A 23,555-nucleotide genomic window follows, 5' to 3' on the forward strand; every position below is an offset into this window, starting at 1 on the left:
ACACCTCTCCCCCATCACACTTTACCACAGAAAACACTAGTGTATCTGCAGTGCTGCATAAGTGGGTCTTCTAGCTCAGTAGGTTGTACACTAAGGATTGCATTACGCGTGGCGAAATGGTGTCAAGTTGCAACCAGCGAGACTGCACTTTCCTGCTTCCAGAAAAAAACAGTTCGGGGGTTATCACTACTGGGCAACTGCCAAGGCCCCAGTGCCGGGGTGGGTGGGTTGTCTACTGGTAATGCCGGCAGTGTCTCTGATTACTTGCTATACTCTTCCTCTGCACAGCAGGAAGGATCAGACCCAGCGCGGCTGCTCAGAAAGAACTATGAAGATGAAGCTGCTAGATACAGAAGCAACTAGTGCCTGTACTTGTTCACTCTCTTTGGGCAGCATGGTGGGGAATACTGCAGGTCCCGACAGAGCACATAAGCAACGGGCAAAAGGATCAGCTTCAATCTCTGCCTGCTTTCAGTCCCGCTACTGTAATACCCAGAAAGTCTCAGCAAGAGGGGGCTACTCGTTACGAAGCTACCGCCGCCTTTACACAGTCGTTCGCACTCTTCTGTGCGGTTCCTGAGAAAGGATTGGGCTCTCCTGGGCTGCCCCATAAGAGCTGTCGTTCGCTCATCTTCTGTCTGTCAGGATTTTGGTCAGCTGAAAGGGGAGAAGGGCAGAGACCCTATCAAAGATATGCGACTAAGGATTCCATGTAACCTTGAACAGATACCAGGGCCTCCAGACTTCTATGGGAAAGGCCACAGTTCAGTGGCATATCACATGTTTTGTATGCAGAAGATCCCAAATTCAATATGTAGCATCTCCCTGCAGAGCTGAGAAAGACTCTAGTGCGAAAAACTACGGAGCTGCAAGTCAGTAACCACAATACTGAGCTGAATGGACCAATGGTCTGACTCGTTAAAAGGAAGCTTTCTATGTTCCACCTTGGGTAAATAATAGCCTCAAAGAGAGTCCGAGGCGGCGGCAGCGGCGAAACACATGGTCTGGCTTCTCAAACTTGCTGAAGGAAGCCCGGCAAGTTTACAAGGCAAGAGACGAAAACAGAGACGCGAAGGGCTCTTATTGTGGCAGGTCAAAAAACGCTGGAGCTGGCCCAATAGCTGGGAGAGACACGAGGTAAGCATTACCCGCCGGCCCACTTGAGGAATCCCCGCCGCGTGCATGTGAGTGACAGAGAAGCTGCTTGAGAGAGACCGAATGAGCGGCGGCGCTGACGCTGCCAAGGGGGCGGTTGCTTCGGCCGCTGAAAAGCCTGAGGCGTGGGGGCGCTCAAGATGGCGGCTGCTGGCGGCAAGGGCGACGGCTGCGCGAGGTAATGAACAACTAAATAAGTTTTCTCCAGCAGCGACTTGGCTGGAGCTGGTCGGGCTTTGGTACTTCCAGCCTGCTGGCGATAGAGGGGGGCTGGGGGAGGCATCTGGCGATTGCGTAGCTGGGGGATACCCGCGCTCTGTCTGTCAGAAGCCCGTTACTTCTAACTGTCGTCTGTTCTGCCCATCGCCAGGGAAGCCCCAGCGCCAGAGTTCGGTTTTGGCGCCTCTCCGAAGAAGCTGGGGAGGGAACTTCTTTCACTCTGTCCTGAGGAAGCCACACTATCTTGTGTAGTCCCTTTTTCGCCACCCGGTGTTTGTAAAAGAGTACAGGCTTCTTCCCTTGTACTAATACGGTGGGGGGCTAACCTCGGAAGCGCCCCTCTGGATGTGAGAGCCCTTGGAGCTGGATCGGGTCGCTTCATTTACTACCTCCTTTTAAGTAACTGGGAGTGGGCAGCTCTTTGATATTTATTTTATTCACTCACACCAGTCTACCAATATTTTATATCTCATATGGAGACGGTCCCCAAACGTTATCGGCCTTCATAGGTTAAAGCCTTTCCGGATGATCTGACGTTTTCGTTTTGAGATGGTTGGATAGGAAGTGTTTTAAAACTTTTTTTATGTTGTAAAAAGGGATGTATGAGTTACGACTGCCTTGATCTCTAGGTGATGGTATTAAAAAAAATAATGAAAGTGGAAGATTTTTGAGGGCTTGCTAAGATTTCTGCTGTCAGAGATGCAATTCCTGTCTTTCAAAGGAAGCACTTGTTCCACCTGGAATAGGTTTGTAATTCTCAAAAACTGAACTTACCTGGAATCATAAATAGTGTAAAAGTGCATTCAGTAGATTGTCATTTCCTCAGAAACAAGTCTCTTCTTTTAAACACACACACAAATCCTTCCATGCATATTTCTTACTTGTATATTTTGGAAGTTGACACCTGCTTAGTCATGATTCATTGATCTGAATATTTCCTGCTTTTGTGTAATTGCTAACTAAGATTAGTTGAACAAATTAGTAGTAATACTCTGAAAAATAGGAGAAACCTGTCTCTACTGTTTCTTAACTATCCTAATTGTGAGTACAAAGGACTACTAAATAAGTGTTAAGTGATCTTCAGTATGCACCTGAAGGCTGTGCTCCTAAACATAATTTCTTATAGAAATTCCAGTGAAATGAGCCCACAAGTGAACGTGTTGAGAATCAAAAACTAGGAACCAGAGTGAGTGGAGGAAATGGTTTCTTAAATGTGAGGCATCTGTCATATAATTCATAATATCAGAGACAATAAGCAGACAAATGGCATACTTGGCGCCATACTTGAATTCTGTTGTGATTGAATAACTGGCAATGGAATACCTTTTGAATCTGTTACTTTGTGTGCATACAACTCATTGAAAGAGTACTAAAAGATAATGGGAGAGAAAATCTGTGAAACAATGTGTGCTAACAAATTTGCTAATAGGTCAGCAAAGCGCTGCAATTAAATGTAAATTGGAATGAAAAAAGTATATATAAAAAGTCAGCACGTTATTTCTGGGATTCTGATGCATTCTTTATATTCAAATAAAATAACAGGGTTAACAAAGATTCTGTAAAGAGGGGTACTCAAAGTAGTATATCTCCTACAGGGGGAGTAGTGTGTGACTTTTAATAATGGCAAGTGATTATAATGCTAACTTAAAAGTTTGAGATTTGTTAAGCCTTTATATGTTTAAATTAATGTGGTAGTGCAGGACCTTTATGACATGACAAGGTAATGAAGATCTGGGTTTCAGTGAGCTGGATTAAGGCTGCAATCCTCACCCCTAGGAGTAAGCCCATTTAATTAAATTCTGAATAGACATCGTTAGAATTGCAACCTAAAACAGTTTTCATTGTCAAGTGAAGTACTAGGTTTGAAGTAGATATTGTCAGTTTCTAAACTAGCTTCAGCTACTCTCAAAATATGCCGAAGTGCAGTAGTGGGCAGATATTGGACTTGAATTAAGGAGAGTGGAGTTCAAAATATCTGCTCAGCCACGGAGTTCACTGGAAAACTTCCACCAGAAATATTTATTACATTTTTATCCCACTTTTCCTTCAAGGAGCTCAGTGTGATGTCCATAGTTTTCCCTTCCCCCTTATATTCTCACAACAATCGTGTGAGATAGAATAGGCTGAGAGAATAACTGGCCCAAGGCTATGCAGAGTTTCATGGACAAGTCTGACATTTAAACCATCACATCATTATGCCCAACCTACCTCACAAGGTTATTGTGAGATTTTTCCATTTTGTCCTTTTGCATCTAACGGAGGTGAATAGGATAGAGGAGTTCCTTGGTCCAAACCCAACTCTTATCTGCTAGAAACCCAGAGGTATAAATGCTGGTGCCACTCCATTCTACTCTAGTGACATCACAAATGTTGGCCTTTTCATTTATCTCTCACCAGCCTCGACAGCAGCCCCACCCTTGTGATTCAGGTGCCTGTGTTGGATAACTGCACTTCAGCAGGAGAAAAAAACCACAGGCTGCTATACTGTTTTTTAAAAATGCTTCCAATGGTTTCTGACTTGCTTTTTGGGAGAAGATGGGCTGTGGGGAGAATCTGCTCAGCTACCATTTTCTCTTCTCCTGTGGGATTCAGTGTTTAACTTCCTATCTAGCATCGGAGGCCGGGTAGATCAGGAGGCTTTTACAACATTTTCTTCTCCATGAGCCTGAAAATCTGGAGCATTTTTCACATAGATTCAGAAAAAGCAGCAGCAGTAAATAAAGCCACAAACAGCAGGATTATTTTCAGGTAGGCAGAGTCAGAAGAGAAGAGATGAGAAATGAGGAGAAATGCTGAAGTTATTTTGAGCTCCCTGTGGGAGGAGACAGGGTGAATCTTTGCTTCTGGATACTTCACTCAGGAGTGTCCAGGAACAGACTGCTGATGCTCCAATTCTATTTCTACTGCTGCTTGATGGTTTTTCACATGGATTTGTGATTGCATCCAAGTCCCTTTTAGCCTAGCTTGTGTACATACAGCAGAAAGGTAGTGTGCATGCACAAACTATGGAGGAGTGGAAAACTAAATAGGCCTGTGCAGGATGCAAGTTGGCATTGTTTGCTGGAGCTCTCATTATGATAAGCTATGCCCCTTTTCACAACACGATTCTAATAAAGCTCTATTATGCCCCCTGTTTATAGTCAAGAGGACTGTGTTGTGGATGCTGTGGTTAGGGCGTTCTCTTTTTGGTGGCTCTCTTTGTCTCCAGGTGTCTGCTGACACGCTGCTTTCTTACATCATTCATTCAGTGGGATGCTGTTTCCATCAAAGAGATCTTGGTTATGTCAGTCATTGGGCCATCCAGACAGTTAAAACAATGAGAAAATGAACTTCAAGTTTTGTCCCTGATATCATTAATTTGATTTTCCTCTTTTTTATATCTGAGTAAATAAGCCCTTGAAGGTGGTTATGTTATGGTCTTAGGCTCCAATCCAGTAGACATTTACCTGGGCATAAATCCCATTGAACCCAATGGAGCTTACTTCTGAGTACTCATGTTTTAGATCACAGCCTGGAGGAGATTAGGCATCACATGCTCAAGATAAAATGATCTAAAATGTGTTAATCAGAATGCTCACTTACAAGTTAAGTAATGGATTTTGTTGGGAAAATGCAAATTCTTTACGGACTTGACAAATTTTTAAAAGTAATCATTTAGGCTACAATCCTAACCCTGCCTACCTGGGAATAACCCCCATTGAATTTCAGTAAGACTTTCTTCTGAGTGGATATGGTAAGATTGTGGTGTTGGGCTGTAATCCTATGCACAATTACCTGGGAGCAAGTCCATTGAATTCAGTAGGGCTTACTGCTAATGTATAGGATTGCACTTCTAAGGTGTGGTTTAGAATATTAGACCAGATTTTTCATGTAATTATGTACAATAACATTTGCCATTTAATTTCTTCTGCATAGCTCAACGTTTGTCACTTAGTTTTTTTAATTTCTACACTTAACATCTGGAGGGCACCAAATTGGGTCAGCTCATTTAAGTAATGTGATGCGGAGTGTTGAAAATAACTGGAGAGTCTTGTATGTAAATATATTGACTGATACTAATATGGGTTCATATTTTCTGACTGATCTAGCACTGAGTTGAGTGCCTGCTTTACTAGTAAGATGTTTTAGCAAGCAGTGTATTAAACTTCGTATTAAAAATTCCTCTTCTGTGATTGTTTCATAATGAATAGAGGACAAAGAAGGAATGATTGCTTTTTGCTCTGGTATTTTATATTTCATCAGTGAAGTAAGACAACAGGGAGAAGGACGTAGCAAAGCTGAAGTGATGTAAATCAAAACTATTTAATCAGTGATTTTAAAACTGCATTAAAATCCTCAGCTAGAAAGCTTTGATGTACAGGTATTCTGTCTGCACAACTCCTTAAAACAATAGGGACATTCTCATTTTTTAAAAGCCAGGTATGTACAGCTGATCATTCTGATGGTTTCTATTTCTATTAAATTCAGGAGGGGTGCATTTTTGTTGCAACTTTAATCAGTAGGGTTTTTTTTACTCTTGTAGGATCTTCCCTACAATGAAAAAGCGTCAGCGTTTTGAACTTTCTAGCTAACAAAAATGGTTAGAGACAAGAAAGGCAGGATATGATAGAAGTTTGTAAAATTATAAGTGGTGTAGAGACAGTATTTTCTCCCTGTTTCATAATACTGAAACTGAGTGGCAAGGGCTCAGGGCAGACAAAAGAAAGTACTTCACACAATATAGAGTGAACATGTGGGATTTCTTATCATTTGTTATTGTAGGACATGGTGATGGCCAGTAGCCTAGATGGCTTTAAAAAAACCTTTAGATTGGTTCCTGAGCAGAGGAACGTCAACACATATTACTTTAACAACTTAATTGAGTGTCAGAAGCAATATACCTCTGAGTACCATGTGCTAGGGACAAACAGGGGAGGGTTTTCCTTCATATCTTGCTTGTAAACTTCCAAGAGGCATTTCACTTCTCCCTGTTGGGAACCAAATGCTGCATAACATGGACCTTCTGTCTGTTCTAGCAAGGCTTTTCTAATATACTTCCCTTCAACAGAAATTTATCAGGGTGCTTTAAAAAAAACACTAAACATCTTATTGAAAATGGAAATGGACTGCCTTCAAGCCGATCCCGAATTATGGCTACCCTATGCGTAGGGTTTTCATGGTAAGCGGTATTCAGAGGGGGTTTACCATTGCCTCCCTCTGAGGCTAGTCCTCCCCAGCTGGCATGGGCCTGCTCAGCTTGCCACAGTTGCACAAGCCAGCCTCTTCCTTGTCTGCAACTGCCAGTTGGGGGGCAACTGGGCTCCTTGGGACTATGCAGCTTGCCCACGGCTGCACAGGTGGCAGGGCACGTAACCCTTGATCCACTCACTGTGGGGGTGATCTTTAGCTGGCCTTTTACACCCAGGGGGCACGAGCGGGGATTTGAAATCACAGACTCTGGACTCCCAGCCAGGCTCTCCTCACTGTGCTATACCAGCTGTCTAAACATCTTACTGAACATGGTTTAATTAGATCTGGTGCCTGGATGTAGTGGTGGCGTGGATGAGGAACAATAAACTAAGCTTGGCTTCTGGCAAGACAGAGGCACTGTGGGTGAGTGGTTCCCATTTCTGAGAAATGTGTCAGTTACCTACTCTGGACATGATTGCATTCCTTTTGAAGGAGCAGGTACACAATCTAGGAGTGCTTCTGAATCCAGCATTGTTACTGGAGGCCCAGGTGACCAGAACTGCCTTTTATCAGCTTTGGCTGCTGACAAGACTGTGACTGTTCCTGGACTAGAATTACCTTGACCACAGCAGGTCAGGCATTGGTCACTTTGTGGTTGAATTATTGCAGTGCACTCTATGGGAGGTTTCCCAGAAACTACAGTTAATATGGAATGCTGCAGCACAATTACTGACAGGAGTGAGACCCTGTTAGCACATTACACTGCTTCACTGGCTGCTGGTTTGTTACCAGCAAAATTTGAGGTGTTACAATTAGTAAATAAAGTCTTTGATCCTGCAAGCAGATTGTTTGAAGGATCGACACTTCCATATATGTCCACTCAATGTCTTTGATTTGTGGTACTGACAGTTTTACAAGTGCCATATAGTGTTTATTCCACACTTTCAAGGAATAGATCTTTTAGTGCGGCATCACCTATGTTCTGGGACTCCCTGCCTATTGATAACAGGCAGGTTCCTTCATTTAACTGTTTTTGATGCCTGCTAAAAACTTATTTGTTTAAGCAAGCCTACCCACACATGTCTATTATTATTATTTATTATTATTATTTACTAGATTTGATTAGACGCCCATGTGGCAGAGGTTAGTCTGCCACTCTGGGCGACATACAGCAAAACACAAATACAGTTCATATAAAAACAGAAACATTGTAATGTTTATTTTTTCTTAAAACTCTTGATCTTATCTATATTTTTATAATTTTATTGTCTACTTGCTTTTACAGTCTAATGACGTTTATCAGTATTTTCTTACAAATATTTTATACTATTTATATAAACTTGGATTGTTTTGTGATTAGGTGGTTCTAAATCTTGTTGAATAAATATGATATGTTTGTAAAGCTGGAACCTAGAAGATATAAATAGGTAGGCATGCAATGCTGAATAGAGTGATTTGTGCTAATGAAACTATGAAACATCCTGCACTACTTAAGTCTGACTGCTTGTCAGGCTGAAATTTGTGTTGACTCATGATGTTCCTGTACAAGGACACATCCTTAGCTTGGAGCTCCATAGTTTGTGGTGGATGTACAGACAACAGTAAGTGCTGTCCCATTCTAGTATTTGTCAGTGGACCACTTGAGGCATGATTTATTAAACAGGTCTGTTTAAACTTACAGTTTAAGGTAGACTAGGGCAAATTTTAAAATATGCATAAGAAAATATAATTAGTTCAATAATCCTTAATTGTTTCACCCTCTTTAGTTGTCCTGCAGATTTATGACATTAGTAAATTATCTTTGTAAACATATATTGGAAGCTATGGATGATTCTTCCATTCCTCACTAATGAGGGCACATTTCTTATCTTCAGAAGAGTCCAGTGCCTTTGAAAGCTGCTTCAGTGTTTCAGATGCCTAGATATACTGGGTAACAGAAAAATCTTTGAAAAAAGAGCATGTCATGGCTAAGGAATATGCAAGGTTGTTACTGGATTTTCAGCTGAACCATTCTTCTGAGAAAATGCTGTTTGTGTGAATCAGTGCCTCCACATGAATAATTTGCAAAAGGGTGCTTCAGTTCTAGTTATGGTGGCAGTTCACATTACACAGCTACAGTGGCATTCTAGGTGACGCAAACAGGACAGAGTTGCTTTGATGTCTTCCTGCCTCTCAAATCTCTATGCCCCTTTTCCCCTTTGTGTTATATCACCTTTACTCAGTGCCTGTATCCAACGGCACTGCGCTGTTGACAGAAAGCTTCTGTCAGCGGAATGGGAACCGAGCAATTTTTGGCAATACCACATCCCATGCCCCCCATTTCTTCTGAAGATTGGGAGACCCTGTGGAGCAGGTTGAGAGGTGCACACCAGGGAGGGAAATTGCCAAAAATGGCTTCTCTTACTGTTCTGCCAAAGGGAAGCTTTCCATCAATAAAGCATCACCTTTGAATACAATACTGTGAGTAGGAACATCCAGATACCCTTTTGGCCTTGAGGCTACCCTATTCTCATTTTTGCTACTACCTGCCTTGAAAAATGCTCTTGCATGATGCCACTGTGCAACATAGGGTCTTCTCCCAAGTGCTATAGCAGCATTTTAGGTGATGGTAGGTAGTTGAAGCAGAGTTGATGTCAGCAATAGCACAATCAGCCACCTTATGTCATTAATAGGGGCTTGCATGTGATCTATTATCAAAGGTGGTATGCTTCTGAGTACCAGTTGCTGGGGAACACAAATGAGGAGAGTGCTGTTATATTTGTCTTGTTTGCCAGCGACATTTGGTTGGCAATTGTGAGAACAGGATGCTGGACTAGATGGGTCTTTGGTCTGATTTAGCAGGGCTCTTTGTATGTTCTTATACATGGTATGGCATTTAAAGAAGGGGAAAGTAACTTCTGTGTTTTTTTCTGCTTGTAGGCCAAAATGCAAAGACTGGGAAACTCTTTGGATGATGCATTTCTGTAGTATTTCATCAACATTATAGGATTGAGAATGGATAAGTGTAAACATGTAGGACGACTTCGGCTTGCCCAAGACCATTCCATTGTGAATCCTCACAAATGGCATTGCATGGTATGCAATACTACAGAATCTGTATGGGCCTGCCTCAGCTGCTCACATGTTGCTTGTGGAAGATACATTGAAGAACATGCACTAAAGCACTTTCAGGAAAGCAATCATCCAGTGGCATTGGAAGTGAATGAGCTGTATGTTTTCTGCTACCTTTGTGATGACTATGTTCTTAATGATAATGCAACTGGTGACTTAAAATTGTTGCGAAGTACATTAAGTGCAATCAAGAGTCAAAATTATGACTGTACTACTCGTAGTGGCAGGACTTTGCGATCAATGGGCACAAGTGATGATATTTCACATAATAACGCTCAAGCTTTGCTTCGTAATCAAGACCGCATGTTCACAGCTCTGTGGCACAGGAGGCATGCATTAATGGGCAAAGTGTTTAGATCTTGGTTTGAACTGACACCAAGTGGGGAAAGGGTTTTAGAAGAAGAGAAGCTAAGAGAAGAAGCAGAAGAAAGAAAAATCAATGCTAGGAAGAAAAGAGAAGAACGAAAACGCCAGTTGAAAGAAGAAATGGAAAAAATGCCTCCAAGAAAGAGCTTTCGCTTACAAAATCAGAATAAAGAATTCTCAAATATATCACTCTATGCACTAAAAATGTCACAGAACTTGGACTCTGCTGTAGAGCTGAAAGTAACAGCTACCTCAGATGATGTTAAATTAAAAAAAATTAATGACTCTCCAATTAAACGAAGGCCTACTGTGACTCCTGGTGTAACAGGATTACGAAACTTGGGAAATACATGCTATATGAACTCTGTTCTTCAGGTATTGAGTCATTTGCTCATATTTCGGGAATGTTTTTTAAAACTTGATTTAAACCAAACTCAAGAATTGTTAGCTGCTGCAGCCAATGGCAAAACAAGATCATCTTCTAAGCATTCTCCAACTGCTGGCTCTGTTTTTTATGTGAACAAAAGCCAATTTAAGGGCAAGGCATCTTCTGCAAGACGATCTAGCGCATCATCAGGCTTGAGTGGTGGAGCATCAAATAGTAGAAATATGGAACTTATTCAGCCTAAGGAACCAAGCTCAAAGTACATTTCTCTTTGTCATGAGCTACATACTTTGTTTCAAGTCATGTGGTCTGGCAAGTGGGCTTTGGTATCTCCTTTTGCCATGCTCCATTCTGTGTGGAGACTAATCCCAGCCTTTCGTGGTTATGCCCAACAAGATGCTCAGGAATTTCTTTGTGAACTTTTGGATAAAGTACAGCAAGAATTGGAGATGGCTCGGACAAAATGCCTAGCCCTCATTCCTACTTCTCAAAGGAAACTTATTAAGCAGGTTTTGAACGTTGTCAATACCATTTTTCATGGACAGCTTTTAAGTCAGGTACGTTGTGTTGCATTCATAAAGCTTTGTAACAATTTAAAATTCATCTAAATTAATAGGTCAAGATAAGAGAATTAAAGAAATGAATTATAGAAAATTCAGTTCAGTGTAAGAACACCTTTAGGAAGTTGAATATATGAAGCTGCCGTATACCGAGTTCGTCCATCTAGCTCAGTTATAGTGTGCTTCATCAGGCAGTGACTTTTGAAGGTCTCAAGCAGAAGTCTTTCACAGCTGTGCTACCCAAGATCCTTTTTTTTATTTTTGAAGATTGATTTATTTTACAATACTTATTTATTGCTCTTTAGCAGGTTCTCAGTAGCTTACTAAAATAAAATAATACAAAAATCAAGATAATAAAACAAACCACTGCAAAGTAGATTAGAAAACCATCAAACAGCCTCCTTTGCAACCCAAACATCTAAAAGGCATGGCAGATTGAAGACTATAGTGGAATGGGATTTAACTCCCCTTAATCCTTTAGTGATCCTCCATGGCACAGAGTGGTAAGCGTCGGTAACGCAGCCGAAGCTCTGCTCACGGCCGGAGTTCGATTCCAACGGAAGGAGGAAGTCGAATCTCCGGTAAAAGGGGTTGAGGTCCACTTAGCCTTCCATCCATCTGTGGTCGGTAAAATGAGTACCCGGCATATGCTGGGGAGTAAAGAAAGGCCGGGGAAGGAACTGGCAATCCCACCCCATATATACGGTCTGCCTAGTAAATGTCACAAGACATCACTCTAAGAGTCGGAAACGACTCGCACTACAAGTGCGGGAACACCTTTACCTTTAATCAATCCTTTTAATAACATATTGGCCTAATGGGTCTGTAGATTAATTATCAAATAAGTTTTTTAAAAATAAGAGGATTATGGAGTATTGTCAGATACAAAATATACTTAGACTGTAGTCTATAATCTTAGACTGTTAATAGGTTTTGGCTTCTTCAAGTCTGCATTGAAACATTAACTTGGAGGCTAGAGATTAGAAACACTGATTAGACTAAAATTAATAGTCTGTAGTACATCTACCCTGGTCTACATTCACACTTATGAAATCATGTAAATATTCCACATTTGTAATGAAATAGCTCTCTCTGTTCACAAGGGAGCTCCATGAAGCAGAACTCGCTTTCTGGAGTAGTGTCTGATAATACTGTTTGGTACATGTGGCGTTGTCATTTATCTGTGTTTATGTATCTTACCTTGAGCTCTAGTAAACTACTAATTCTAATAATGAAATTGGTTATCCTATGCCTGTTGGTAGGGCTGTGAAACCAGACCACCCACAATTAAGGTTGGGGCTTTGGTACACCTGAGATGCTTCCCAGATATGTAGTTAAATATTAGTTTGTAAATTTAAAATGGGGAAGGAAGAACCCGCTCAAGTCATTAACAGTTTGTCTCCTTTTGGTAACAGTTTGTCATTGGTGTATGTGTATTGGAATAAGGTTAAGGGGATGAAGACACATGTCTTTATGTTAGCCTGTGATACCTGATATCTGTGTTTTCACGTATAATTTGTTCTGTTTTTAATATTTAACTTCACATTTTTGTAACCTGCACTGGGACTTGCTTATGAAGGGTGGGTAATACATTGGATGAAGATGTGCACCTCCCTAAACACAGTTCTCCCTCCCCAGTTGAGGACGCTGTAAGCTTCTAATGGCTCTGACTACTCTAAAGCTGAGAGCACTGGATGATGATTAATTGGGAATACACGAAAAACACTTCCTCTGATCCTGCTTGACACATAAGAAGAGCCTGCTGGATCAGGCTGGTGGCCCATCTAGTCCAGCATCTTGTTCTCACAGTGGCCAACCAGGTGCCTGGGGGAAGCCCGCAAGCAGGACCTGAGTGCAAGAACACTCTCCCCTCCTGAGGCTTCCAGCAACTGGTTTTCAGAAGCATACTGCCTCTGACTAGGGTGGCAGAGCACAGCCATCATGACTAGTAGCCATTGATAGCCCTGTCCTCCATGAATTTGTCTAATCTTCTTTTAAAGCCATCCAAGCTGGTGGCCATTACTGCATCTTGTGGGAGCAAATTCCATAGTTTAACTATGCGCTGAGGAAAGAAGTACTTCCTTTTGTCTGTCCTGAATCTTCCAACATTCAGCTTCTTTGAATGTCCACGAGTTCTAGTGTTATGAGAGAGGGAGAAGAACTTTTCTCTATCCACTTTCTCAATGCCATGCATAATTTTATACACTTCTATCATGTCTCCTCTGACCCGCCTTTTCTCTAAACTAAAAAGCCCCAAATGCTGCAACCTTTCCTCATAAGGGAGTCGCTCCATCCCCTTGATCATTCTGGATGCCCTCTTCTGAACCTTTTCCAACTATAATATCCTTTTTGAGATGAGGCGACCAGAACTGTACACAGTATTCCAAATGCGGCCACACCATAGATTTATACAACAGCATTATGATAATGGCTGTTTTATTTTCAATACCTTTCCTAATTATTGCTAGCATGGAATTTGCCTTTTTCACAGCTGCCGCACACTGGGTTGACATTTTCATTGTGCTGTCCACTACAACCCCAAGGTTTCTCTCCTGGTCGGTCACCGCCAGTTCAGACTCCATGGGCGTATATGTGAAATTAAGATTTTTTGCTCCAATATGCATAATTTTACATTTGTTTATATTGAATTGCATTTGCCATTTTTCCGCCCATTCACTCAGCTTGGAGAGGTCTTTTTGGAGCTCTTCACAATCCCTTTTTGTTTTAACAACCCTGAACAATTTAGTATGGTCAGCAAACTTGGCCACTTCACTGCTCACTCCTAATTCTAGGTCATTAATGTACAAGTTGAAAAGTACAGGTCCCAATACCAATCCTTGAGGGACTCCACTTTCTACAGCCCTCCATTGGGAGAACTGTCCATTTATTCCTACTCTCTGCTTTCTGCTTCTTAACCAATTCCTTATCCACAAGAGGACCTCTCCTCTTATTCCATGACTGCTAAGCTTCCTCAGAAGTCTTTGGTGAGGTACCTTGTCAAACGCTTTTTGAAAGTCTAAGTACACTATGTCCACTGGAACACCTCTATCTATATGGTTGTTGACACTCTCAAAGAATTCTAATAGGTTACTGAGACAGGACTTTCCCTTGCAGAAGCCATGCTGGCTCTGCTTCAGCAAAGCTTGTTCTTCTATGTACTTAGTTAATCTAGCTTTAATAATACTTTCTACCAGTTTTCCAGTTAAGCTAACTGGCCTGTAATTTCTGGGATCCCTCCTGGATCCCTTTTTGAAGATTGGCATTACATTTGCCACTTTCCAGTCCTCAGGCACAGAGGAGGACCCGAGGGACAAGTTACATGTTTTAGTTAGCAGATCAGCAATTTCACATTTGAGTTCTTTGAGAACTCTTGGGTGGATGCCATCCGGGCCCGGTGATTTGTCAGTTTTTATATTGTCTATTTTATATTGTCTATTAAGCCTAGAACTTCCTCTCTCGTTACCACTATTTGTCTCAGTTCCTCAGAATCCTTTCCTGCAAATGTTAGTTCAGGTTCAGGGATCTGCCCTATATCTTCCACTGTGAAGACAGATGCAAAGAATTCATTTAGCTTCTCTGCAATCTCCTTATCGTTCTTTAGTACACCTTTGACTCCCTTATCATCCAAGGGTCCGATCGCCTCCCTAGATGGTCTCCTGCTTTGAATGTATTTATAGACTTTTTGTTGTTGGTTTTTATGTTCTTAGCAATTTTTATTATTTTATTTATTTATTTATTAAGTTTATATACCGCCCGACTAGCGATAGCTCTCTGGGCGGTGAACATCAAAAATACAATAAAATTACACAATCTAATAGAACAAGTATATAAAAACTGTACAATATAAAATCAGATTACAACAATTTAAAATTAAATTAAATTACATTAAAATGCCTCAGAGGTCTTAACTTGGCGCCGAAAAGATGGTAGTGTCGGCGCCAAGCGCACCTCCTTGGGGAGACTATTCCATAATTCGGGGGCCACCGAATGTGCTCCTCAAATTCTTTTTTAGCATCCCTTATTGTCTTCTTGCATTTCTTTTGCCAGAGTTTGTGTTCCTTTTTATTTTCCTCATTCGGACAAGACTTCCATTTTCTGAAGGAAGACTTTTTGCCTCTAAGAGCTTCCTTGACTTTGTTCGTTAACCATGCTGGCATCTTCTTGGCCCTGGCGGTACCTTTTCTGATCTGCGGTATGCACTCCAGTTGAGCTAATACAGTGTTTTTAAACAACTTCCAAGCATTTTCGAGTGATGTGACCCTCTGGACTTTGTTTTTCAGCTTTCTTTTTACCAGTCCCCTCATTTTTGTGAAGTTTCCTCTTTTGAAGTCAAATGTGACCGCGTTGGATTTTCTTGGCAATTGGCCATTTACATGTATGTTTAATTTAATAGCACTGTGGTCACTGCTCCCAATCGGTTTAACAACACTTACATCTCGTACCAGGTCCCGGTCCCCACTGAGGATTCAGTCCAGGGTTGCCATCCCTCTGGTCGGTTCCATGACCAACTGGTCTAGGGCATAGTCATTTAGAATATCTAGAAATTTTGTTTCTTTGTCGTGACTGGAACACATATGCGGCTAGTCTATGTCCGGGTAGTTGAAGTCGTCCATTACTACCACATTTCCTAGTTTGGATGCTTCCTCAATTTCATATCTCATCTCAGGGTCTCCCTGAGCATTTTGATCAGAGGGACGATAGATCGTTCCCAGTATTAAATCACTCCTGGGGCATGGTATCACCACCCACAACGATTCTGTGGAGGAGTCCGCCTGTTTTGGGGTTCTGAGTTTGCTGGATTCAATGCCTTCTTTCACGTATAGAGCGACACCGCCACCAATACGTCCTTCCGATATAGTTTATATCCAGGGATAACCATATCCCACTGGTTTTCTCCATTCCACCAGGTCTCCGTTATGCTCACTATATCAGTGCTCTCCTCTAAGACCAAGCACTCCAGTTCTCCCATCTTGGTTCGGAGGCTCCTAGCATTAGCGTAGACACTTGTAAGCAATGTCTCTCTTAAAGTGTCTTTGGCACTTGTGGTTTGGCCTGTGGTAATTTTGCCCTTCTGAATTGATATCCTGTGCCCCTGCTCTCAAAATGCCTACTTCTAGGCCTACCCCTTTTAAAATTTCATCATTTCTTTGGTCTTTATCCTAGGAGGGAGGTTTATTCCGAACCGGACCTTCCTCAGCTCCTGTCAGGTTTCCCCCCTCAGTCAGTTTAAAAGCTGCTCTGCCACCTTTTTAATGTTAAGTGCCAGCAGTCTGGTTCCATTCTGGTTCAAGTGGAGCCCGTCCCTTTTGTACTGGCCCGGCTTGTCCCAAAATGTTCCCCAGTGCCTAACAAATCCAAACCCCTCCTCCCGACACCATCGTCTCATCCACGCATTGAGACTACAAAGCTGTGCTTGTCTGGCTGGTCCTGCGTGTGGAACTGGTAGCATTTCAGTGAAAGCCACCTTGGAGGTCCTGGCTTTGAGCATCCTATCTAGCAACCTAAATTTTGCTTCCAGGACCTCACAGCTGCATTTCCCCATGTCATTGGTGCCAACGTGCACCACGACCACTGACTCCTCCCCAGCACTGTCTACCAAACTATCTAAATGACGGGCGATATCCGCAACTTTTGCACCAGGCAGGCAAATCACCTTGCGGTCTACACACCCATTACACACCCCACTGTCTACGTTCCTAATGATCGAATCGCCCACTACAAGGATCCTTCCAGCCCCCGGAGATATATCCTCGGCATGAGAGGATAGCTGCTCATCCCCCAGGAAATGGGTCCCTTCTAAGGGATCATTTTCCTCTTCCTCGGCTGGATGCTCTCCTTCCCCGAGACCATCGTTCTCCATGATAGCAGGAGAGCTATCATCCTTGGAGTGGGACACAGCCCACCCAGACTGTTTAAGATGGCTAGAGGGCAGAGCCCTAACAATTTATAGTATAGTGGAATAGGAGACAAATTAGGATTGGGGATACTTAGGTCCCACATGTTGGAAGTGGGGCAAGAGCAACTCCTGTTTTGTTCTTTTGTTTGTGCTCCAGAAGGAAGATAGAGCTAGGGTCCTCCAGATGGATAGGGTTGTTTACCTTTTACCTGTGATGCTCTGACTGACTTGCTAGACTGTGACGCCTTTAGGGAAGCTTACCTGCTCCTCCTCCTTCCGCCCTTTCCACTCCTTTGTCCTCCGGCTGACCAGGAGAGAGGAGACTCCCTTTGTCTCTGCTCTCTCTCCAAGCATGGGGCTGACTCCTACACCTGGGAGTTATGCTTCCAACTTAGCTAGTTAGTTAGAACTAGGTATGCCTTTTCTATCTACTATGTATTTCTCTAAATAAAGTAGCTTTTCTTATTTTACTAAGTCTCCAGTCTCAGTGATGCTGATGCAGGGTAAAAGCCTGCTTTCTTAGGCAAATACACACACACGCTGGCACACTCGCATTTCAACATCTGCTGTTACTCTCTGCTGCTGTGGTGCTGCTTTTAAACGAAATTAAGCAACACAACTACACACAGCGCCACACCACAATCCTATCTCTTCTCCTTGCCTCCCATACAGCTCAGGAGCATGAGGTGTAAAAATAGTCCTTACTGTGCTGAAGTGCTTGGGTTTAGGAAACTTCATCTAGCCCATATACCTCAACAGATTCAGGACTAGATGAGCAGGAAGCTACTAATCTATTTCTAGGTTTCAGCAGCCTGATGTGTCAGTGAGGGGTACACATAGATGCCTGCTTAATTTTCATCTTTATGATAGATTGTTTCATTATATGTATATTAAAAAAGATATTTGCCCTCATAGGAAAACTTAAAACTTCTATAAATTAATTTTAGGCATCCCTACTAATGAAGCACACCAAACTGATAGGATATAAAGTATTTATTGGTAGAATAATAATAGCATTACAGTGGAAAATAACAAAGAGCATCATACCTGTTGGTTGGTTTGCAATGCACTGAGGGGGGATTCTGAGAGATTTCTCCAATTATGGTAGCTTTTCAGTATTGGGGCCTTAAGTTGAAAAGCCTTTTTCAGTAAATGTGGAGACCCTTCCAGTCCAGTCTCTTCATATAAACTAGGAAATGAAAGATCTGACTGAAGGATGACATCAGGAACTGTCATTGAGCTGTAACTTTCCATTTGGTTTTTTTAAAAAAGTTATGAAATACTAAAAACATAAAGGTCATAGGGTTTTTTAAGACAATGATGAGGCTTTCAAGATGAGAGTGGCAGCAACTAAGACAGCAACCCTAACCCTGGACAGCATTGGCAGGGCTTGATGGAGCAGCACAGCCAGCACTGCATCCTCAGCCCCACTGCTTATGCCAGCCTGGGCAGAAGGTGGGGGGAGGGGAGGAAATGCTCCTTTACTGCACAGCTTTTCAGGCTGGTGATGGAAGAGGGGCCTGGATTGGTCCCATTGCGGTCATGTGACTACAGCAGGGACTGCACAGTGGATCCTGTGCCTACCCAGTCCGAGCCCCAAAATGCTCCTTTCCACTAGCAGAGGCTGGCAAGACTGGGCAGAGGGACTCCTCTGCTCCATCCAGGCCCTTGTCAGTGTGGAGGATTGTGGGGTTGGGTTGCTTTGCATCTGAGATTTATGCATATTCACTTGCTATTACTCTAATTTGTTGGAAGGTGGGAAGGGACAGGGTTAAAGAGTCAAATTAAGTAATGGTTTGTCTTGACAGGTAACTTGTCTTGCATGTGACAATAAGTCAAATACTATAGAACCCTTTTGGGACCTGTCACTGGAATTTCCTGAAAGATACCACTGCAACGGAAAGGAGACAAGCTGTCAGTATCCATGCTTGTTAACAGAAATGTTGGCCAAGTTTACAGAAACGGAAGCATTGGAAGGAAAGATATATGCCTGCGATCAGTGCAACAGTGAGTAAAGGCAGTATGTACTCAGGCATCTGACTTTCATGTAACGTGTGAGCTACCTTTAGGTAAGAGCACAGATACTGCCAGTACATTTTTAAACAACACAATCAGAAAAAATACATCTTAGTATTTATGCATCATGTTAAATGTTTAACAATAGATGTGAACAGCACCTTGAACTCACATTGTTACTAATGAAGTTGTGAAACTATATTTTCTATGGAAAAATAGAGCACAGGAAAATTTTCTACACAAAATCTTCAGCCCCACATCACTATGACTTATGTACTCAGTCTAGTTGTATCTTGAAGGTTCCTTAAGTCCAAGTAATGTTTGCAGGATCACTCCAAAATGGATTCCTGCTAAACTGTATGCACAAGAATTCTTCTAAACCATTGTCTAGCTGAGAACCTCTAAAACACTGTTCTTCAACCTTGAGTCCCCAGTTGTTGTTGGACTATAACTCCTATCATCCTTGGTCATCATCTAAGCTGGCTGGGGTTGATGGGAGTTGTTAGACATCTGGGGACCCAAGGTTGAAGAACAGTGCTCTAGAATAATGCAACCTATATTTTGCATGTATTATTCAAAGTACATTAATGTAACTTAATTTTACAACTTGATCTACTATTAATATGAGTGGGGGATTTTTTTTTCTCGTTTCAGCAAAACGAAGAAAGTTTTCTTCTAAGCCCATTATACTCACAGAAGCACAGAAGCAACTTATGGTATGCCAGCTACCTCAAGTTCTACGGTTACACCTTAAGCGGTTCAGGTAATGTAGTGAACCATCTCTTTGCTAGTATATTAAGAAAATATGGAGTGGAAGTCTTCTCTTAAGGAATGTGGTGTTTTCTTTTTTAAAGATCTGTTTTGTCAGGTTATAAAGAATGTTTCTTGAGATCAGGGTAAAAATGCACTCCACCCAGATCATGGGGTATATGTTGCTCATTATCTATACTGTATTGCAGTAAAGGAATTTGTGATGAAGCTTCTGACACTGATTATTTTGAACTGGTGTGAATATTGAAACATTCCTAAACATTTCAGTTGCTCAAGAAACAAAGCTGTCAGTATCCAAATGTTAGCAGTCTTGTTTCTGTGAGGGAAGGCAAGTTGTTTGTTTGGGTTAAATTAAGCCAAACAAATTAAATTGTTTGGCTTGTATGTGCCTTAGAGCAAGAGGGAACAATATGAAACAGACTGAGGTCTGGAAAGCTGATTGGGAAGAAGTCCCAGGAAGCATGGAGTCTATAGGCAAGATGGGTGATAGAAAGAGGTAAATAGGGGAGCAATATACAGGAATTTTATAGTGGGTAAGTGAAGGGGGGCAGTTGCTGAGAAGAGGTTAATTGAAAAGGGTACCATGAGGAAAGCTTACATAGGTATGCATGACTAAATAGGAAACTTCAGGAGATGGCATGATAGTTACATGAATTTGAACAATGAAGAGCCAAGGAGAAATTGAGGCAGGGCCAAGAACCACATGAGGTCTAGAGCTCAGAGAAGCTGAGAACGTTTGCAATAAAGTGGTACATGAGCAAAGGAGCCTTGACAGCTAGAGGGCTATGAGTCAGAGAGATGAGAACTCAAAAAGTGGACTGGTCCAAATTTGAGAGATTGCTGTAGCTTGTAAGTTGCAAAGGAGGGAATAGTTCATCATATTTTTCCATAACCGCTAGGCTATGATTGGGAAAGCCACAGCTGGTGAAATTCTCCCTCCTATGAAATGCTAAAAGACCCTCCCAGTCTCTGTAACTAGAAACTCCAAAGGATCCTGCAGCATTGGAGCGAAACATTTTATTTATTTGAACCAGTCAAATTTGCTTGGAGTGGTTATGATGGAGTCAAACCCTGAACTGAATATAAAGTTGGTGGTGATGGTTGTAGCCTGGAGAAGACATGGAGGGGAGTGCATTACTCTTTTCAGATAACACTGATGTCTCACGGATGAGAACACAACTTTATCTAATGCACTGTTCTTCAACCTTGGGTCCCCAAACGTTCTGGAACTCAACTCCCATAATCCCCAGCCAGCGTAACCAGTAGTCAAGGGATAATGGGAGTTGTAGTCCAACAACATCTGGGGATCCAAAGTTGAAGAAAACTGACCTAATGGGCTTCAGTCACATGAGGCTGGATTTCAAATTAACATTAGAAACTTCAACAGTAAGAGTTTTGACAATGGAACTAGTCATCTAGAAGGGTGGTGGGCTCTCCCTCACTGGACGATTTCAGGCTGACTGGACAGACAACTGTTGTGGATGCTCTAGCTGTGGATTTCCAGTGTTAAACAGAAGGTAGGACTTAGATGATCTACGAAGTGTCCTCCAGCTCGATTCTGTAACGGTTGCCACACTAAGAGAGATCCATATACTCCCATGCTTTAGCCCATAAATGGCAATTCCTAACTCCTAGTTACGTTGAAGGTACCCTTCAGAACAAGAACTAGAAAAATAATTTTTAATACTTTTTCCTCCCCTAAGATGGTCAGGACGTAATCATCGTGAGAAGATTGGTGTACATGTTAGCTTTGATCAGATGCTCAACATGGAGCCCTACTGCTGCAGAGATTCTCTCAAGTTCCTTGTTCCAGATTGCTTTATCTATGACCTGTCTGCTGTTGTGATGCATCATGGGAAAGGATTTGGCTCTGGACACTACACTGCCTATTGCTATAATTCAGAAGGAGGTACGCATAAGAAATTGAAATCCAATTTAAGCTTCCCTTCTACAGACTAACTTTAAGAGTATCTAAATTCTTGAAATACTTTGTCAGGGAAATCTTAGTGAATGCTATCCTGAGAGGTCAGTCTCTCATCTGGATCGTCTTGCATATAACCTTCTTTTGGGCAGGGGTGGATGGGAATATAGACAAGATATAGACAAGTTAGAGTGGGTTCAGAAGAGGGCGACAAGGATGATAGCCGGTATGGAGAACAAGTCTTATGAGGAAAGGTTGAAGGAACTTGGCATGTTCAGTCTGGTGAAGAGAAGGCTGAGGGGCAACATGATTACACTCTTTAAGTACCTGAAGGGCTGTCACATAGAGGGTACAGATTTGTTCACTGCTGCCCCAGAGGGTAGGACTAGGTCTAATGGTTTTAAGTTGCAGGAGCGTAGATTCAGATTGGACATTAGAAGGAACTTCTTGACAGTAAGGGCAGTTCGGCAATGGAACCGACTGCCTAGGGAGGTGGTGGGATCCCCTTCGCTAGATGTCTTCAAGCAGAGGCTGGACAGCTATCTGCGGGAGATGCTTTAGCTGTGGATTTCCTGCTGTGAGCAGGGGGTTGGACTCGATGGCCTACAAGGCCCCTTCCAACTCTATGATTCTATGAATATAGCTATTCTCTCTGGATGATGGTACATCAGATGAGAAGTTATATTGTAATACTTAAAATCCAGTGATCTTCGATAAGAACAAGCGCTGTAATATTTTGACATTACTCTTCTCTTCTAGGGTTCTGGGTTCACTGCAATGATTCCAAGCTCAACATGTGCACTATGGAAGAAGTATGCGAGGCCCAGGCCTACATCTTGTTTTATACCCAACGAGTTACTCAGGCAAATGGACATTGTAGAGTTTCAGCTCTTGACTGCCCATCTGGAAAACAGCCAAATACTGAGGTTAATTGTTCCAGTTCAGACAGTAACAGCTAATCCAAAGCCAATTTACTATGTACAGTACAAGTCTGCTAGTTGTCACTTGTACATGTAGTAAGATGTGCAGTATTGTAAATGTATCTGTTCATACCCTTTTGTACTGGCTAAAAAAATTGTTTGGGGGAAACTGTTTAGTATAAATACTTGATATTGATGGTAGGTAATTTCCAAAATGACTAGGATGTCTCTATAGCTATTTTTTTTAAAGAAAATTGCAATTTGAATTTTTAAATCTTACCTCAAGCTGCTTTTCAGCATTTTTATATTTTGATATTTTGGTGTAGAAAACATAGATGAGAAATTTTGGTGAGCAACTTGTGTAATCCTGGGTTTTTTATAAAAGTTGTGCATTTTATACCATGTTTGTTGAAGTACTAGTCATTGCAGGCATATGTCTTGCTTCCACAGAATTAAAAAAATGATGGGATCAAAAGTAAAAACATTTTCCCATGTCTGTTTAAAATTTACTTTCCCCTCTGAACTGAAGAGTCCAACTGAGAGCAGGGTACAACTTTTCTTCATCCTTGTACTTGGTAAACTATATTATCTGCTCATTCACCAAGTCCTGGGGAAAACCAACAGGAGATTGTGTCTTTTCTCAGCGTATGCAACTGCATAGTACTAGGGCTGAATAGCTGGCAAATTGAAGTGATTTAACCCTCTCTGAGACAAACTATGTTGTCAATAAAGCACCCCAAATCTGATACTGTCCCCACAAAGTCTTGTATTTCTAGTTTTTCTGTACTTTTTTTATTTTTCAAGGTCCATGGGCTGTCAAAGTGCAAGCTCTGCAAAAGATAAAAGCTTCATTTAACTTGGAAAAAGTCCTGCTGCGTTGTTCAACACGTCCCAGGCAGTATGAGGGACAGCCCCACCTTGTCATGTCTATTGGAGGACATCCCCCTCCCACAAAAACAAGCACCAGGAAAATAAGTAACTGGTGTGAAGCTGCTGGTTTTCTTTAAAAAAAATTACAACCTGGAATACATACCTTAAAATAATTAAGAGAGCAAGCAAGAAACTC

General features: G+C 41.9%; 1 protein-coding gene across 2 annotated transcripts; it reads left to right on the forward strand.

Annotated features, from left to right (window-relative positions):
• Nucleotides 1–557: 557 nt before the first annotated feature.
• On the forward strand, nt 558–23,235 carry USP44 (ubiquitin specific peptidase 44). Of its 2 annotated transcripts, none has more exons than XM_061639547.1 (6): nt 558–1,137; nt 9,463–10,962; nt 18,670–18,868; nt 19,532–19,640; nt 21,352–21,557; nt 22,329–23,235. In XM_061639547.1, exons 2-6 carry the CDS (start codon nt 9,538–9,540, stop codon nt 22,526–22,528), a joined length of 2,139 nt encoding a protein of 712 aa, XP_061495531.1. In that variant the 5' UTR covers nt 558–1,137; nt 9,463–9,537; the 3' UTR covers nt 22,529–23,235. The 2 variants fall into 2 exon arrangements, with proteins under 2 accessions (XP_061495531.1, XP_061495530.1); XM_061639546.1 differs by lacking the exon at nt 558–1,137 and adding an exon at nt 1,160–1,333.
• Nucleotides 23,236–23,555: the final 320 nt, after the last annotated feature.

The sequence above is a fragment of the Rhineura floridana genome, chromosome 8, assembly GCF_030035675.1.
Source record: "Rhineura floridana isolate rRhiFlo1 chromosome 8, rRhiFlo1.hap2, whole genome shotgun sequence".
NCBI lineage: Eukaryota > Metazoa > Chordata > Lepidosauria > Squamata > Rhineuridae > Rhineura > Rhineura floridana.

Coding starts and splice junctions, on each gene's coding strand:
- USP44 (XM_061639547.1), top strand. CDS start 9,538: ATGGATAAGTGTAAACATGTAGGACGACTTCGGCTTGCCCAAGACCAT. Junction 18,869..19,531: donor TGCCTGCGATCAGTGCAACA/GTGAGTAAAGGC, acceptor TTCTCGTTTCAG/CAAAACGAAGAAAGTTTTCT. Junction 19,641..21,351: donor TTACACCTTAAGCGGTTCAG/GTAATGTAGTGA, acceptor TCCTCCCCTAAG/ATGGTCAGGACGTAATCATC.